The 19,426-nt window shown below is 37.5% G+C and overlaps 1 protein-coding gene across 1 annotated transcript in view; it reads left to right on the top strand.

The window, feature by feature from the left end:
• The first annotated feature begins 3,365 nt into the window (after positions 1-3,365).
• The window catches only part of LOC102856623, a 587,398-nt gene continuing 571,337 nt past the window's right edge, over positions 3,366-19,426 (top strand). Inside the window, exons 1-3 of the mRNA XM_006891623.1 lie at positions 3,366-3,428; positions 9,653-9,719; positions 10,020-10,196. Coding sequence (XP_006891685.1) covers positions 3,417-3,428; positions 9,653-9,719; positions 10,020-10,196 — 256 coding nt within the window. The 5' untranslated portion in view covers positions 3,366-3,416. The remainder of the gene's footprint in view (positions 3,429-9,652; positions 9,720-10,019; positions 10,197-19,426) is intronic.

The raw sequence follows: 19,426 nt of genomic DNA, 5'->3' as shown, positions 1-19,426 counted from the left end.
TTCCTTCAACCCACTCCATTCACCCACCTTTTCTATGCCAGTGTTTTTTCCCCCTTCCCTTTTCCCTATATCTCTTCCCATCTCTTCCTTCCCTTCCCCTTTTGAACATTTACACATATCTTACTCAGTTATCCTCCTTTTACACAATAGTGGTCTTACTCAGTATTTGTCTTTATGTGACTGAGATATTTCACTCAGCATAATGTTCTCTATTTTTTCAAAAACTCTTAATAATTTATCTTACCTTATTGACACTAAAAAACTCAAGCTCACTGCTATTGAGATTGTTCTTACTCATGGTGACCCTCCATCAGGTTTTTGAAGCTGTAAATCATATTGGGAAGAGAGTGCACACCTTTCTCCCTTAGACACCTTGATGACTAATGAAACTTTCTATTACAGTGCAACTAGCTATGTTCTAAGCGAGCTCCCTTCCCCTACTTTGATATTGTCGTGTTGTGTTCAACTCAGAACAGAACCATAGTTGACCTTATGCCAAGTAAGTAAGACCCTTACATAAGCAATATAAAAGACTTGTGTATTACTTTAGACCTTATGTTAGTTTCACTTTTAAAAGAATTTTAGCAGTGATATTCACAGGATACTACTTTTAATTTTTAAAGTAACCTTAGAAAAATATTTTAAAAATTTTACTTATTTGATATAAACATTTTTATATATTTGATTGTTTTAATACTATTCTGTATGTGGTAAATTTATTGTTGTTATGTGCTATTGAGTCTCCTGCAACTCCTATCAATCCTATCTGCAATAGTTCTGAACTTTGCCCTAGCCTGGGCCAATCTCATTGTCTCCAGCACTCCTATCCCCATTACTCCAGTCCCTGAATTAATCTATCTCTTCCAAAGTCTTCCTCTCCTCCACTGCCCCTCTGTCCTTCCTAGCATGATGTCCTTCTTCAAGGACTGATCCCTCCTAGCAACACGTCCAAAGTATGTGAGATGGATCTTCAACATTCTTGCCTCCAAGGAACAGCTTGATTTCTCCCTCTCCAGGACAGGCCTTCTTATTCTCTTGGCAGTTCAATACTCTTCTTCCAGCACCACAACTCAAAGGCATCAATTCTTGTACTATTCTTAGTCATTGTACAGCTGTCTACTACATAACAAATAATTCCAAGATTATAGACTGGATCAGGTACTTCTTAGTCTCCAGACTGTCATCATTGCTTTTCAGTACTCTGCAGAGGTCTCCAACAGTATATTTTTCCAAAGCATTTCATCTTTTGTTTTCCTGAGTGCTGTTGCCAAGAGTTTTGATTATGGAACCAAGAAAGCTGAAGCTGTTAACAATCTTAATCTCTCTTCTCCATCTACCATTATGTTGACATTAGTCCAGTGGTGAGAATCATTTTTTTTCTTGAAGTTAAGCTTCGATTCATATTGAAGACTACAGTCCTTCTGCAGCAAATGCAAGTCCTCAGTTTCTTCAAGCACGGTTGTGTCATATATATGACATAAGTTGTTGATGAATCTTCCCACAATCTTGATGTCACATTCCTCCTTATAAAGTTCAGTCTCCCAAATAATCTGTTCCACTTATAGTTTGAAAAGATATGGAGATAGAATGCATTCCTGACATACATTTTTCCTCATTTGAATCATGCAGTGTTTTCTTGCTCTGTTCTTATGACCACTTCTTGGTCCAAGTATAGACTTTACATAAGCACAATAAAGTGTTCTGGGATTCTCATTCTTCTCAAGGTTAGCCAAAATTTGTTGTGATCCATACAGTCAAATGCCTTTTCACAATCAGTGAAACATAGATAGACATTCCTCTGGTACTCTTTCCTTTCAGGTAAGATTCATCTAACATTAGCTAAAATGTCCTTAGTGTCATGACCACTTCTAAACTCAGTTGCACATCTGCCAGTTAATAATTTGATATTTGAAATATTTTTAAGAATTGATATCTATTTAAGAGACCACATAAATTTTATGTAGAAATGTTTTATCTATGACTGATAGACCTGAATTCTGTCACAAATGTCACTCATATATGTTATATGTAGTTTTGCTGTCAAATACTGATAACCATTTCAAAAGGACTAATTCCCAGTTTAGAATCTTCCTCTGGTAAATGTTTGCAGTAATCTGCTAAATGCTGGACCCTTCTTTGCATTTAGAATTTCCTACTTACTATTATCAAAATGACTTTAAGTCTGTATTATAGTAAACTATTTTTTAGAATTATATATATATATAATATAATATACATATATATATTATATATATAATGTAATATTGACTAGTTTACAAATTAAGTGTAATTGTTTATTGCACAATTCTAACTCTGATGCAGTAGTTCATAGAAGCTTATTCTGTTAACCAAAAGCTACCTTTCCCAGGGAGTTTGACTCCACCAGGCACTTCGTGGGAGAAAGATGAGAATATTCTTTGATGCTAGTTATCTACTTGAAAATTGCTGGAGGGTTGGCTGTGAGTGGTAACTAACTAGATGGCAAGACAGAGAGACAGAGTGTTAAAAACTTATTTGCATTCATGTTTACATTTCTTATCTTTGCTAGATAACATTCTCAGGGTTTAATTTTCTTGGCCCCTAAATACACATATTTATCACTGATTTTATAAGATACTATCTTTTTTATGACTGTTGCAGAAGGAGATCACATTTTTCTTTTAAAGATAAATACAGTACAGCTAACTGAAGCATGCTACAGCAAGTTTTCATCACAACTTCAATGTGATCTGAATTAGTCACCATGTTGGCACAATACAGGAAAATTAGGCTATCAAAATCAAGTATCTTGGGGAAGATATGGGCAGTCCTTGCTCCATAAGATTTACAGCCTCAGGAACCTAATGGAGAGTCCCTATGTGTCAGAATTTGCTCATGGACATTGTAGGGTTCTGTGTGTTTAAAGAGCATTGGTGGCATGAGGGTTAAGCACGTAACTGTGACCTGAAAGATCCTCAGTTGGTTTAAGCCCCCAGCTGCTTTTCAGAAAAAAAGATCGGCAATCTGATACATTAGAGAGTCCAGCCTAGGAAACTTTCTGGAGTGGTTCTACTCTGCCTTCGTGGGTCCTGTGGATTCAAGTTGACTAGAGGTCACCTAATAACACTCCATGTCCAGGATTTTCCTAGAGATTACTTTTTCAAAACATTTCTTTATTTCTCACTGATTCTCAGGATAGTAAGACTCTGACTAACCAAAGAAAAGTAATGACAGTAAATACGAGATACCAAATCAAATCTATTGACTTTTTACTTAGATCTCTCAGGAGAATTAAGTAGCATCATACTCTCCAACTTTCCAGATCTTTGCTTTAGCTACAATGGAGTCAATTCTATTCCAGTTTTCAAATATTATTTTTCTTTTTTAGAGGAACTTGATTTAAATCTGTACATTGCCCAAGGCAAGGAGCAGAGGGCATGGATAAAGAGGTAAGACATGGATAAAGAGGTAAGACTGATATGCCACTCCTTAGATTCTTTCTTTTAAAAGCAACCTTTTACGCTTTATTTTTTAGAATATTATTCATGGTTAGTAAAGGCTAAAGGGAGCACAAATTTAGCCTTCTTTGTAGTGCTCACATGTAAAGAGGATGATTAACGAGTGTAGCAGACAACGCAGTAGCAAGAGAGAGTCTATTGAAATGAAACAAAAGAGCCTTCAGGATTTTTGAGGATTCCCATGGTCCATAGTAGGACCTCATTGTGCCTGTCCACTGTTTCTATTTTTGATTAGATTTATAAACACAGCAGCACATATTTTCATGTGGCTTATCGCCCAAGGGCAGAATTAGATTGACTGTGCTGAAACTGTGAGGTCTGTGAGTTTTGGGCAAGGGCTAGAGTGAAATAAGTAGTGTAATTGTTTTTTTGGAGTGACCGTGGGACCTCCTCTGTTCTGAATTACACATGGCTCAGTCCTTTGACCTGCCAGACTGGGCAAAGGCAGGCAGAACTCCTAAAGCTTTGCTGAGAGGGGCTCTCCCTGACATGCTGGGACATTCTCTGTCAGGAGAGACATGGGCAAGAGCCAGATGCAACCACATCAATTACTATTGAGACCACACTCTTGTGACCCCTCAATTTCATTTGACCTGTTACCACATCATTTGTTATTTCAATAGAAATCTAAAAATGTTGTTGGGGTACTTTGATTAATAGCATGTATCGCTCACATATATAGTATATAATATAAAGTTATGATTTCTATATATATTATATGTAATAAAATGATCATTACTATATTATAATTACTATGGTACATGCACATGTGTACATAAGTGTTTATATGTAGATGTATATTTATTTATGATATTTGACATTATCTTCAGCAATGCTTTGCTCATTTATAGAACTCTTATTATTAAGATGTTATAGAATAAAGTTTAAGGAAATTTTAAAAGCCATTTAAGACATAGTCAAACTATTTCAATTTAATGAATTCAATCAGATTCTTTTAAAACTAGACAGTAACAGATGCACTGATATAAATTCTTAGAGGAGTAAAAGAACAGAGATCCAGAGAACTTGTAGAAAAGCGGGAGACAATCTTGAATCAACATAATGGCAAAGATAGCTGTATCAGTTTATGTTATTTTTGACATTGAATTAATAAACTTGAATTTTTATTTTAGAATCAGATAACTATTCATGTTTGAGAGTAAGATGAATAGAGACTTTGTTTCCTCTCTTACACTTGGCATTAATTGCCAAACTAGTTCCATGTCTCAAACATACAAAAAAAAAATCCAATTTCCTTTGTCTCATGAATGATTTTGTGAATTTTAGGTATCGTAAATATTTTATGCTTGCGATACTTTGGAAGACATTTAGCATTTTAATTTTTCCTCTTCTAAGACAACTCAGGCTGAGTGTGGATTCAACTTTTCATTAGATGGCATTAAAATTTGTCTTTAAGATTTTACAATTTTAAATCTATGCATTTTGGCTTTTGTTTTCTTACTCCAAGGACTCTGCAGCACATACAAGGGAAAATTTTTATCAGTTCAGTTGTAAAGGAAAAAGAAGACACACTACAATATCAGGGAATCACCCCAACAAAATTACATTCAACCCTCTGCAGTCTTACGCTCATTAGCTGTGAGAAGTTCACCCTCTGCATAATCTAGCATGGAATGCTAACAGCAGACAGGTGCAAATTGCAAGCTGTTTCATTTTGGCATTTATTCCTTAAATCCATGAAGTAATAGACTGGGAGAACAGAAAAGATTCCAGCTCAAGCTACATCAAAGTTTTAGCAGGTACACACCAGCTGGCCAGGAGGATTAAATGTAGTGAATGCTAAATTTTGCCTTTACATCAATGACCACAAACACGACTTCAACGATACTCCCTACCTTTCATCATTGGCCTGAGGTTCCTTCAGAATCAGTTTCTGCTTCTTCGAAGAGTGACACTCAGGCTGACGTGCATCATAGCAGAAGCCAGAATACCTGATCTTATTTACCGTCATCAGATTGCCAGTGTTCAGGCTTGGTTAAGCTTCTGGAATCTGGCCAGAATGCTAGTATGTCTAGCCCTGGGTTGTTTTAGGTTTTTATCTTTGTTTTGTTCTTTTTCCTTGTTCTGGCAGAGTCTTGAAACAGTGAAATAGTAAAAGTAACCATCATCACTCTTGCTTCCCCAGTAAGATGAATACGCTTGAGCTAGTTTGCTAGAAACACACACACACACACACACACACACTCAAACAAACACAGATACCTAATTTAATTTCATGGATGAAACACACCATGCCAGTCTGTGTAGGAATCTAAGGTATGTGTTCCCTAGCAGGGATTATAACTCTGCCATGCCAACATTGCTGCTTTGTGTGACATCCCAGTTTGCACAGGGACTGCTGTCTGGAAGAAGGAACTTGAACTAGACCTCTAAGGTAGCTGATGAGGTCTGACTGTGGAATCTTCCCATGCGCACTAGGATACGGTGACAGCTCAGAGTTAGCCTTGTTTACAGCCAGACAAGAGAAAACAGCTAGACACAAATGAAGGCTGACGGTTTCATGAAGCACAATGGGTTGAGGCCAGATGCGATCTGACTGCCCTGAACTGAGCGATGATCCGTACAGTATGCAGAACTCACTTTCCTTGCTGGTCTGTGCCCACCAGCCTTAGACGAGCTCACAGAGCCCTTCAGCCATGGTTTCGAGAGCAACCAGAGCCGAACACAGCGTGACTGGACTCAATGACTTTTGACAACAATCACATTCTCTTACAAACTTAGTAGGTTGTGGTTGTCACTGGCTATAAAGAAATGAGCATGGTTTTGTTTGCAGTGTTTGCTACTCCAGTGAAAACTTCCTTCCAAGTAGAGGGTGTCAGTATCCAAAGATATCACTTGCCATCTAAAGTAAAGTAGCAAAAACCTTATCGGTTTTAATATTTTCATGGGTTTTGTTGTTGCTTTATTCTGTGTCAGATCAGAGATTTTACTTATGTGTGTGAGTGTGTTTGTGTATGCATTCTATGATATTCTTTCTAAAACATAAAGAGCTGATTTGCTATTGTTTAAGTGATGCAAATAGCTTGTGTTTGGCCACTCACCTAAATTTTGGAAATCATCCATGGGTCTGCAGAAGGTTGCCTTGGTTATCTGGGTCCGTAAGAGGCAGATAAACCCTATAGAGAAGTTTTTCACACATGTGGCTGCTGAAAGTTGGAGTGCACTTCACAGCACTAAATTTGTTAATTTCGTTTAAAGCACTCCAACAGAATGTAGAGTCTTGGAAGGAGAGGAAGATAGATAGATAGATAGATACAATGACTGTAACAATGATTTTGAGCATGGTAGAGATCAGGAGCACGGCACAGGATAAGGCAGGGTTTCAAACTGTTGTTCACAGGGTCGCTATGAGTGATAATTGAATAGAAGACACCTAACAATAGAAGTAGCTCATTACCACAAACTGTTCACTTTTATAGGCTTTTGAGTTTTATCATATCAACTAAAAAGCAACAGAGAAGCCAAAAGGACAAAGGGCGTGTCCGTAGGAGCTTCACTTACAGTTTGTAAACATATCACTTGTCTCTGAGGTTTATATCAATGAGAAGAAGCAGGAAGAGACAAGGGACTAAATTTTGTCTTCTTCATTTGATTTTTATAATACTCTTGATTATTTAATAGATATTGATAAGTTAATAAACAATAAATACACAAACTTAACAAGTGACAGAAAGGTGAAGGAAAGAAAGGTACTGATAGAAAATACATTATTTGCACTTTATGCAGGATTATTTTGCATGAGCGGGGAAAAAAATCTTTGAAGAGAGAGGAAATGAATCTTAATTGAGAATAAGGTGGAAGGAGATTCAATTCCCATCCCTTCAAAGTGTCTGGGTCTGGAAGAGAGAGGGGGCTAGCAAACTGACAAAGGACACAAGTCAAAAATCATTCCCAATTTCCTCCTGAACATACACGTTAGTAGTCAAGAGGTCACCACATACAGACTATCCTTTTGAAATCTTCTCAAATAGTTTGTCTCTGGTGTGTACAGTTAGATTTTGCTTTCCTTTTCACATGAATTTGTAAAATTATCTTTGAGACTTGTATAGCATTAAAGTTCATGTTTTCATAGGAAATCCTTAGTAAAGAAATTAGATCTATAATTAGGTCACATTCATCTGCTTAAAAGCATGTATAACTGGATCTGAAAGGAGCTAAAGGCCAACATTGCTGAATCTTTTCAAGAAAACTAGTATCTGCTGTTACTTGGATGAGGGCAGTGAAACACTCACAATTTTGTCTCTTTTTAAGGAAAATGTAGGAATATTAGTGCAGTTATGAAGTACTGGTTTTGAAAGTTTTACATGTATTTTCACCAATGTAGTCTATGCATTGATTAAGATCATTTACTTTCTGTTGCTACTTGTAGCAAATTTTAATGCGTAAGTGCACTACACATCTTTGCAAATTTTATGGTTCATATAAAATTCTGAGATTACTTTCTAGATGCTAGTTATGTTTCTAAAATGATGCTATTATTTGAAGAACATCTTTCTATTTTAACAATGAATGTGAAATGAAAAATCAGAATTTCCAAGTTTTTCCATATTTTTTAAAAAATGTACTTTTTTCTCTAAGATTTATTATGCATTTTCTCTAAAGGAAAATCTTGAAATATTAGTGTTTTTTAATAGATTTTAAACCACATAAAAATATCTCTTTGGCCTAGTGGTAAGAAACTGCTCTGCAATTCTACAAGCACACAGTTCAAATCCACCCACTGCTCCTTAGGAGAAAGATTGGTATAATTAGACTGCCTCTGAAAACCTGGAGGATCATCTATGGGTCAGTTCTGACCTGACAGTACACAACAACAACAACTAAGCACAAAACTCCTCTCTACACATTTAGAAAAAAAAAAGACTGTAAATTATATGGGAGGAAATGTACATGGAGCAACTGGTGTGTTTGAACTATGTGCCTCAGGATTGGCAGTATTAATTCCTTACCCACTAGGCCACCAGAGTTCTTTAATTTTGTGAACAGCAATATAAATTAACTTTGTCACCTATTGTACATTAAATATTTACCTTGTGATTCAAAGGAGGGCTGGCTTATTTGTTAAGGTCATCTTCCACATGCCTTTGCTCCATGTTAATATCAGAATGAGAAATTATTTTTTAAAACAATTTATTTATTCATTAACATTTAATTTATAAATTGGAACTCTTAGAAGCTTCAGTAAACCCCTAAAGATAAATGAGATAGGACTTTAATACTGGGCAAGACATGTTGCTATTCTGAATATAGACAGATTTCAAAAACATCATTGAATGAATTATCTAATATGGAATTATCTTTTGCATATTATGGTGGTTTTCTGATTTGTACATTCTTTTTTTTATGTTTATGACTAACGTATGTCTTATAATCCTTTCTGAATTTGGGTGTTTCTACAGTAGATTTAAAAAAATTTAGTTTGACAGTTACCAAGTCTTCATTTGGAACTTGTAATAGTCTGAGAACCTTAATAATGTTTCTGACTATTCATTTTTATCTTTGCCATTTATTATGCATTCTAATATTAATGGTTTTTGCAGTCACGTAATGAGTTCTGGTGTTCAGTGATGTGGCATCTTATGAAATCTTTGTAACTCTCCTAAGAGTAGGAAACTATTGGTACTTTATGCTATTTTATACCTTTTACTGAAATTCAAGCATTATAGGAACCATATTTATCCATATGTTGATGTGAATAAATAATCATGTCATCGACTACAATCTAGCAATTTAAAACAAGTATAGATACAAACACATGAGTTTTCTAACAGATATTCTATGCTACTGAAATGAAATGGCACTGTAGCACGCCGTATGTGAATGCCAGTGCAAGTTTCTCGGCACCCATTTTCCTGTGTCCTTAATTTGTTGAGGGCTCTTTGCATTAATTAAAATTGATAAAAACAAAATATTTTCATGTGACCTTCATTTGGCATTTGTATTAACTTTTCTTATCTGCTTTTATTTAATTCTTCCACTTCTGTTGTTCAATTAGTGTTTGACCCCTTTAGGAGAGATGTAAATTAAATGACATTTCAATGCCATTCCATGTTTAAAATACTGTGTTAGTTGTGGATCATAAATGATGATCTTCATTCTTTAGCTAATTTATTCATTTAACAATTTCCCTCCAGAAGTCTCAGCAGAAGGCTCTGAAGCAAACTAAGCAGAAGAAATCCAAGTCGGCTGAATTTCTGATGGGTGAGCCTTGCTTGATGAGTTATTGCTCATAATTTGTGTAAGGATTAATTAACTAATTACAGACAAATGGCTGTGGGCGAAATTTTGCTCTTGCTTGTCAGGGTGCAATTTGTAATTATTTTAATCATTTATTCTTTTTTTTTTTTTAAGAGTTAATTTTAACCTAATTCTGTTTTGGTGACATTTGAGGACGATACACTTGAGTGTTTCAGTATAAGAGTTACTAGAAGGAATATTCTGCTTGTCATTGTACTATATATTGCTAATGGATTATCTCCTGGCCTCCTTGTTTTACTCTAGCTGAAGAGGGCAGAGATGCTGCAGCAGGCACTGGGAACCCAGCCTTTAACATGAGCAGTCCGGATCTCTCAGCATATCAGACTTCAGAAAAAGAAGTGATTAGAGATGACATGTCGGATCGCACCCTTGCAACTCACCAAGGAAAACTTAAGCTGCTTGCCTTTGCTGAACCAAAAGGTGTGACTTCAGTCTTGATTATCTTCACACTCAGTGACAGTTGAGGTGCTCCCGAGCTAACCTGGGCTGCCCAGTGCTGGTCTGAAACACACCTGTCTGGTGTGTCTATCTGTATAGGCTTCTTGGAAGCCTCTGCATGTAAAGTGTGAGGCACACACCTCCAGATCTTCTCTGCCATTGCATACTGTCACAGGAAAGGCAGTGAGTTCACCCATCCCAGGATGCTGACATGGGATGTTTTTCTCTGAGCAGAAACGGAACACATGTTGTTGTCCCCATTTGTGGCATGCCATTCTGCCAGGAAATGTGTAAAAAGTATTGACAGCATACTTAGGCCCTCAGACTGATGCTCCTTTTCTTTGGAGGAAAGACAAAATTTCTCTATAGGTTTAAATAAAGGTACTAAGAGTTGAGGGTCAAGTGCACAAAGCATGCTAGTAACTTCTCTGTAGGAATCCATCGTAAGTCGTAATTCTTTCTCTTTTCTGGTTGGGGATTATTTCTGATAGTTAAGTGTATTTGTTGGTTAATCCTCATCTTGTGTGTGGGATATGCCCATTCGATTCCTGGCCACTGTAGTCAACACTCACTGTCAATGGAGGCATGCATTTTGCTGTGATGTGGAGCAGTTTTTAGAGGAGTTCCTAGATGAAGAGGAAATAGGAAGAAAGGCCTGGATATTGATTTCTGAATATCAGTCAGTGAAGGATTATAGTGGTCTGACTCCTACCCTATCCTAGGAATGGGGGAGCAGCGGGCAGTGTTCCTCCTTCTTCGAGTTGCACTAACGACATAAGCAAGTCACATAGGTACTTTGCACACAGTCATTAGCATATGGCTGACTCGTCCTACTCTAAAGAGAGAATGAGAGTTTATTCTGTACCTACAAAGAAAGAAATCATTAAAATTTGCTGTCTTTGCTCTTATCTTCATCACTGAACAAGAAGAAAGACATCCGAATTTAATGACCAGATAGCTTTTTTGAGAGCGAACTATCTGAAGTAATGAAGCATGAGCGGGCACAGATGTGCTCTCTGCTGGTCCCACTTAGCAGCCTCATCATGATTTCCACCTGTACAGACAAGCAGTCCAGCTCCCAGTGGGTTATCATGGTGTATGGAGCATTTAGTTTTTGTAATTTTTGATTCCCAAATCTCAGGGGAACTTCTGCCAATCTCCAGGTTTCTACATTCTGCATTATACCACATGCATTCAAATCAGTGGAGGTAACATTACTCCTTTCTCTTTCTCTCTCTGTGTGTTCCTGTCAATCAATAGCAAGTAGGGGGAATGTAGGATTATCGATAATACTCGTAATAGATGCCACTTTTGAGTTCTTATTATTTATTGGCTTTCTGGCCAGTTGCCATTGAGTCAACTCTAACCTATTGTGATGTTTTAGAGTAGAACTGTGTTCCACAGGGTTTTTCAACCCATGAAGATAGATTGATTTTGCAGTGGGCTTGCCAGTTCTTTTTCTTGAGGTAACTCTGTGTAGAATCAAAACTTCAACCTTTCAGTTAGGAGCTGAATACATTGACTAGTTGCATCGCTCAAGAGCTCTTACATCTTTTTTGAATAATCTTATTGTGTTCAAAGGATCCTCTCCTTGCCACACTGATGTTTATGACTCAGTGTCATTTTCCTCCTTAAGAAGCCTTAAATTCTGCAACAATGAATGAATGAAACCTAATTTCTCTGTAAATGGTCTTAAAAATAACAAAGTAAAATTTTATTTTTTAAAAAAAGATGATTTAAAATGAGTATACAAACATCCTATTATTTAGCCAATATTGGCCCCCAATTTAACATTTCCAGCACTAACCCAGTTGAGTCAATCATTAAAAAAAAAACAAAAACAAAAAAACAAACCAAGCAACTTAGGCTTTTTATGAACATGGTGCCAAAAATGAAGAAGATACCCTTGCCCTTCCCCAAACTGAAGCCAAACAAAGGTGTTAAAGAACAAGAAGGCAGTCGTGAAGGGCATCCACAGACACACAAGGAAGAAGATCCACATGTCACCACCTTTCTGGTGGCCTAAGACACTGAGACTCTGAAGGCAACCCAATAACCCCAGAAGAATGTCCCAGGGGAAACAAACTTGACCACTATGCCTTGACCAACTTGTCTTGCACTTGGGAAAAGTGCAACCAGATTACTCCTTAGAGGTGAAACTTCATCACACATACTTTGGGCATGTTATTAGGAGAAGCCAAGCCTTGGAAAAAGACATCATGCTTGGAAAGGTGGAGGGTCAGCAAAAGAGAAATCTCTCAACAATATGGATTCACACAGTGACTGTAACCTGGGCTTGAGTATATTACAAGTGATAAGGATGGCACAGAATAGGACAAAGTTCAGATCTGTGATAGAGTAGTAATGAACTATGGTCAACTCAACTGCTCTAACAGCAACAACTGCAACATTGTATTGTTATGTGCCATTGAGTCACTTGCAACTCATAACAACCCTATGTACAATAAGCCCTGAATGAAACCTGCTCTATCCTGTGTCAACTTTACTGTTTCTGATACTCCTACCCTCATTACCCCAGTCACTGAATCAATCCATCTCATGAAAGGTCTCCCTCTCTTTCTCTGTCTCTCCACCCATCAAAGCATGATGTCCCTCTCCAAGGACAACACGCCCAAAGTATGTCAGACGAAGTCTCAGAATCCTTACCTCCAAGGAGCAGCTTAATTTTAACCTCTCTAAGACTAACCTGTTTGTTCTCTTGGCAGTCCATGGAATATCCAACACTTCTAGCATCACAGTGCAAAATCATCAATTCTCCATTTATCATCCCTAGGACATCATGCTTGGGAGGGTGGAAGGACAGCACAGGAGGGGAAGGCCCTCTGTGGATTTATTCGGTGACTGGCGTAATTGGGATGGGAGTGTCAGAGACAGTGCGATTGGCACAGGACAGAGCAGAGTTTAGGGCTGCTGTACATAGGGTCACTGTGAGTCACAAGTTACTCGACGGAACATAACAACAAAACCCACAGCCCTTGTCCAGCTCTCCGAAGCACAGCAAACAATTGTGAAGACAATGGCATGGATCTTGGAAGCAGGAATGGCATCCACTTCCAAAATTACATGCTTCAAGAACCTCTGTGAACTTTGATAAATGTCAATGATTGTAGAGGGGATTCAGGCCTTTTGTTCATGGGGTTGGTATGAGTCGTGCTTGACTTGAAGGCAATTAGCAACAACAACAACAATGGTATGGATCAGGTACACCTTAGTCTCCAGACTGATGATGTTGCTCTTCAGTACTCTGGAGAGGTCCTTGACAGCAGACTTTCCCAATGCAATCAGTCTTTTTTATTTCCTGACTGCTGTACCAAGAGTGTCAATTGTGGAGCCAAGCAAACTAAAGCTGTTAACAATCTCGATCTCTTCACCATCTATCATAATGCTCCCAATAAGCTCAGTGGTGAGAATCTTTGTTTTCTTGAGGTTGGGCTTCTATCAAGACTATAGCTCTTGACTTCTGCAATAGTTGTTCATTAAATACATATTTCATTAATCTCTTTCATAAGTCTCTGCAGTTAGACTTATATTACTTTGCTACTGTTTCCCAATCTCTGTTGTGTATCAAAATTATCTGTTAAACCAAGAGGCTTTTGACAATTAGAACTTTCAGAACTGGGTTCAGGTATCCTTTCCAAGTTTTCCACTAAGCACTTTAATGGAAAGCTAGTGCTGAGAGCCACTGATATCTATTTAGTCCCTATTATCTGAGAATGAGAACAAGCATGGAAGTTAATAATCAATGCCAGTGGTGCATAGTTGACTTGGTTCTAAAAAATGGAGAGAGAACTTTGTAACTCCAAAGTAGAACAATGGGAAAAGAACCCCAAAAGAAGAAGCTTTGTGCAAAGAAACCAGGAGTAACTTATCACCTGACAAGCTCCATCAGACACTGACATTAGGGAGAGCTTATACTATTTCTACTCTGTAGCATACTCAATTGGTTTTGAAATTTATTTGATGCATCTCTATCCAAATCTACTATAACCTTATTTTATAAAGTCTCCAAAAATCACCCAATTGTAAATAAAATGTGTGATTTTATAGTCTGTGAACAAGGAAAATTAGTTGACATGAATGAAGATAGAAATGTCTTGTGTGTTTTATTAAGCTAATTCTAACTCATACTGACTCTAAAGGGACTGTGCATAGAGTTTCCTGGGCTGTGGCCTTTATAGCAAAAGATCACTACATCTTTCTCTTGAGAAATGTCTAGGCTAGAAATTTTCTAAAAACAAACTTTGAAACAAAATAATAAAGCTTCAAATTTTTGATGTATTAAATCCCTTGGTATGTTGTTGTTGTTGTTATGTGCCGTCGAGTCATTTTCGACTCATAGCGACCCTATGCACAACAGCCCTAAACCCTGCTCTATCCTGCGCCAACCGCACTGCCTCTGACACACCCATCCCGATTACCCCAGTCACCGAATCAATCCATCTCATAGAGGGTCTTCCCCTCCTGCGATGTCTCTCCACCCTCCCAAGCATGATGTCCCTCTCCAAGGACCCGTCCCTCCTTGCAACGTGTCCAAAGTATGTCAGATGAAGCCCCAGAATCCTTGCCTCCAAGGAGTAGCTTGGTTTAATCCTCTCCAAGATGAATCTGTTTGTTTTCCTGGCAGTCAATGGTACATTCAGTACTCTTCTCCAGCACCACAGCTCAAAAGCATCCACTCTCCTTCTGTCCTCCCTAGTCATTGTCCAACTCTCAGATGCATAACAAACGATTGCAAATACCATGGCCTGTATCAGGTGCACCTTAGTCTCCAGAGAGACACCATGGCTCCTGAGTACTTTAGAGAGGTCCCTAACTGCAGACTTTCCCATTGCGATACACTTTTTGATTTCCTGACTGCTGGTGCCAAGAGTGTTGACTGTGGAGCCGAGCAAACTGAAGCTGTGAACAATCTCAATCTCTTCGCCATCCATCCTGACGCTGTCAATTGGTCCAGTAGTGAGAATCTTTGTCTTCTTGACATTGAGCCTCAGTCCATACTGAAGGCTGCAGTCCTTGACCCTTCGCAGCAATAATTAAATACCCACTGACCTTTAGGAATAGGAAAAACAAGCAACAACTCAATGAAATTATCTGCAAACATGGAGGAAGATATAAAGCTCTCAACCCTTTCTGCCTTTGTCATGTCTTCTAAGCTTCTACTACATCACTTCAGAGGAGTGTGATTTTGATTCACACTGTTCAATTATAATGGCCTTTGGTTTGTCAGCAGTTAATGAACAAAAATATTGAAAGATATTATGCTTGAAAGGGTGAAGGGACAGCATAATAGAGGAAGACTCTGGATGAGATGCATTGGATATTGGCAATAGGTGAGTCATAGTCAGTGAAACTGGCCCAGTATAGGGGAGGGTTCAGAACTATTGTACATAGAGGCATTATCACTCAATAGCACATAACAGCAACAATGACTTTTGCAATTTGCCAGAGAAACTTACATATATATTTGATTCATGTTGTTCACATCTTGTCCAGACCTGTGTTCTAGGCATTGATCTTGTATTGTTCTGCTCCCAAGACTGTAGAGGTAGATTTAAAGGGTATCTTTAATATTCTGAATGTATGGCATGGTATCACTAAAAGTTAGTTAATGCCTATCTTCTAACTTACTGTAAAACACAATGCAAAAAAGATCTGAGAAGAAGCCTGGGGAAAAGTCTTGGGAGAAATAAATAATTATAGAAGTGGACAATACAATGATTAATTTAATGATGGATTAGTAATTGCACTTGGATAGTTTTATTCCTTTTTCTCCCTAATTTTCACTGAGAGTATTTCAAGATTGAGTGGAGAGAAAATGAATGTAATCAATTTTATGTGCTATTAACTGAACAAGTGTATCTATAGTTATTAATAATCAACAGATTTGAAGATGTTGAAGTTCTCAGGATTCATTTACTCTATTCTTTCTTGAAAGTTGAAGAATGTGGATATTTCTATGCTCATTGGTAAGGTATCACTAGAAATCGTCTCCCTGAATGCCAATTGACTGTTGAAACGCTCACATAAGAATGTTTATTTGTAGGTTTCTTGGTGTTAAGCAACAGATAAAATAATCTGGAGAATTTAAGCAGAATAATTTCATAGCTCAGAGAATTGATAGTGGGAATTTTCAGACACTAAAGCATCCTAGAAATAGAAATAGTTGGATGTGCAATAATGGAGTTTTTTTATTATTTACTGGTTTACTTAAAAAGTCCATATACATTGTTTTACACACCAGATCTTTTCCCTTTCTTTTACCCATCCATTCCTCCACCCTTTAAATTGTGCTACCAATAATGGTTTCTTAACAGGAACACTTAATACTATGATAAATAATTTCCAATGTTTTTTTTCAAATCTTATTTAACTTCTATAAATTTGAAGTCTTATTTGATTTTTCATACTTTGCTCAATTGGAAGCAGGACTCAGGAAGTATTTGCCCAGGAATTGATAGAATACCAATTGACAAACAATCATCAAACAGGTCCAGCCCTAGAAGTGCCCACCAGGTTGTGCCAAGAAATCTGAAGGACAAGCAACTGGCTAACTGACTGGAAGAGATCCATGTTTATTCCCATTCCAAAAAGAAGATGACTCAAAAGAGCATGGATATTATCAAACAATATCACTAATACCACACGCAAGCAAAATCCTACTGAAGATTATAAAAAAAAATTACTGGAACAGTACATCAGCAAAGAACTACCAGAAATACATACGTTTAGAAGATGCCATAGTGCTAGAGACATTATTGCAATATCAAATGGATCTTGGACAAAAGCAAAGAGTACCAGAAGAATGTCTATCTGTGTTTCATTGACTGTGAAAAGACATTTGACTGTGTGGATCACAACAAGAAGGATGTGAATTCCAGAACACTTGATTGTGCTCATGCAAAACCAATACTTGGACCAGGAAACACAGAGTAAAGAAAGACTGCACGGTTCTAAATCAGGAAAGGAGGAATTCAGAGATGCATTCTGTCTCCATACATTTTCAATCTGTATATGGAACAGATCATTTGGGAGGCTGGGCTTTATGAGAAAAAATTGGCATCAGTATTTGAGGAAGACTCATCAACAATCTGTGTTATGCAGATGATAAAACCTTGCTTGCTAAAATCAAGGAGGACCTGAAATGTTTGCTGCAGAATGTCAAGAACTGTAGTCTTAATATAAATTGAAGTTCAACATCAAGAAGACAAAGATTCTCACCACTGGGGCAATTGACAAAACCATGGTAGATAGAGAAGAAGTTGAGACAGTTAATAATTTCTGCTTGCTTGAGTCCATAATCCATAATCTTGGAACCAGCAGTCAGGAAATCAATAGGCAAATTACACTATGGAAGTCTACTGTCAGGGACCTCTCCAAAGTGATAAAGAGTAATGATGTCAGTCTAGAGATTAAGGTGTGCCTGATCCAGGCCATGGTTTTCACAGTTACTTGTTATGCATTGAGAGTTAGACAATAGCAAAGGAGAGCTCTGGTGGCCTAGTGGCAAGAAGCTGCACTGCATTCCCAGGTTTGAATCCACCAGATGCTTTGCTGGAGAAGGAGGGACAAGCTCTTCCTGTACCAGTCAGATCTAATTTGACGGTATACACACACACACACACACACACACACACACACACACACACACTTAAGAGTTAGGCAATAACTAAGGAGGATAGGAGAAGAATCAATGCCTTTGAGTTGTGGTGCTGAAGAAGAGTCTTAAACATACCGTGGACTGCCAAGAGAACAAACAAGTCTGTATTGGAGAGAGTAAAACCAAGTTTCTCCTTGGAGGTAAGGATTTTGAAGATCCATCTCAGGCCAGGAGAGGCCAGTCCTGGGAGAAGGACATCATTCTTAAAAGGGTGGAGAGAGAGCACAGGAGAGGAAGACCTCAGATGAGATGGATTAACACAACAGCTTTGAAAATGGGGTTAGGTGTGTCAGAGTCAATGAGTCAATGATAGAGAAAGATTCAGAGCTGTTATATATAGATCACTATGAGTCACATACATCTTGATGACCCATAACAACAACAGCAGGTCAATGTCCAATAAAGACTAGAAAATGGTGATGCTACAGTGGTGGTTAGTTGCCATTAGGTTGATTCCAACACAAATTGATTCCTTGTACAACAGATAGAAACCCTGACCAATCCTCTGCCATTCTCATAAATATCCTTTGTGCTTAACTAAATTGTTGCAATCACAGTGTCAGTCATCTCTCTGAGGAAGCGTATCTCCGTTACTGACCCTCTGTTTTTCCATGGTGTCCTTTCCCAAGGATTTGCTTCTCCTGATAACATGCCCAAAGTGTGTGAGATGAAATTTCACTGTCTATGCCTCTAATTAGCACTCTGGTTGCAACTTTTCCGAGACTGATTTGTTTGTTATTTTGACAGTTCATGGTATATTCAATGACATTTGCCAAAACTACAATTTGAAAGCATCAATTGCTCTTCAGTCTTTCTTATTCATTGTCCAACTTTTACATGCATATGAAGCAATAGAAATGTCGTGCCTTGTCTCAGGCATAACTTAGTCTTCAGACTGACACTCTTCTCTGGCACTTTTAAGAGTCCTTGACAACAGATTTTCCCAGTGTAACAAGTCTTTTAATTTTTTGACTGCTCCTTCCATGAACATTCATTGTGGATTCCAGTAAAATTAAAGTCTTTTCTGTGTGTGTATGTGCAAATAACTTTTAATTTTTTTTATTACTCTGATTTATTAACGAAGTTTGAACACATTGTTTTTCACAAAAGATCTCAACTTTTCTTCATTTGTCAGATGGTGCTTGTTGGTCCAGTTCTAAGGGTTAAATTTTCTTTCTGAATTGTGATGTGATTCATATAAAATACAGTCTTTTAACTTCTCTTTGTGTCCATCAAGCCCTCTTTCACTTTCAGAACATGTAAGACAGAGTAGAAAATCAAACTAAACCAAAAAAATATGACCTCTATCCATTAGCGTTATCTTAGATTATATATTGCTCTACCTTATTAATAATGTCAGTGCATATTAAATAAAAATAGATTCCTCTATGCCTAGTTAGTTGTACATAAGATAATTGTGACATGTTTTGTTTATAAATCATTTAATATTAGATATGCTTTTATGTATTTTCTCATTTCCTCTTCATCTTTCATAGAAAAATATATTTATTGAACATTTTTAATTTTCCAAGCA

Source organism: Elephantulus edwardii, unplaced genomic scaffold (assembly GCF_000299155.1).
Source record: "Elephantulus edwardii isolate Elephantulus edwardi_28Jun2011 unplaced genomic scaffold, EleEdw1.0 scaffold00101, whole genome shotgun sequence".
Classification (NCBI taxonomy): domain Eukaryota; kingdom Metazoa; phylum Chordata; class Mammalia; order Macroscelidea; family Macroscelididae; genus Elephantulus; species Elephantulus edwardii.
This window is presented reverse-complemented; position numbering and strand designations above follow the sequence as displayed.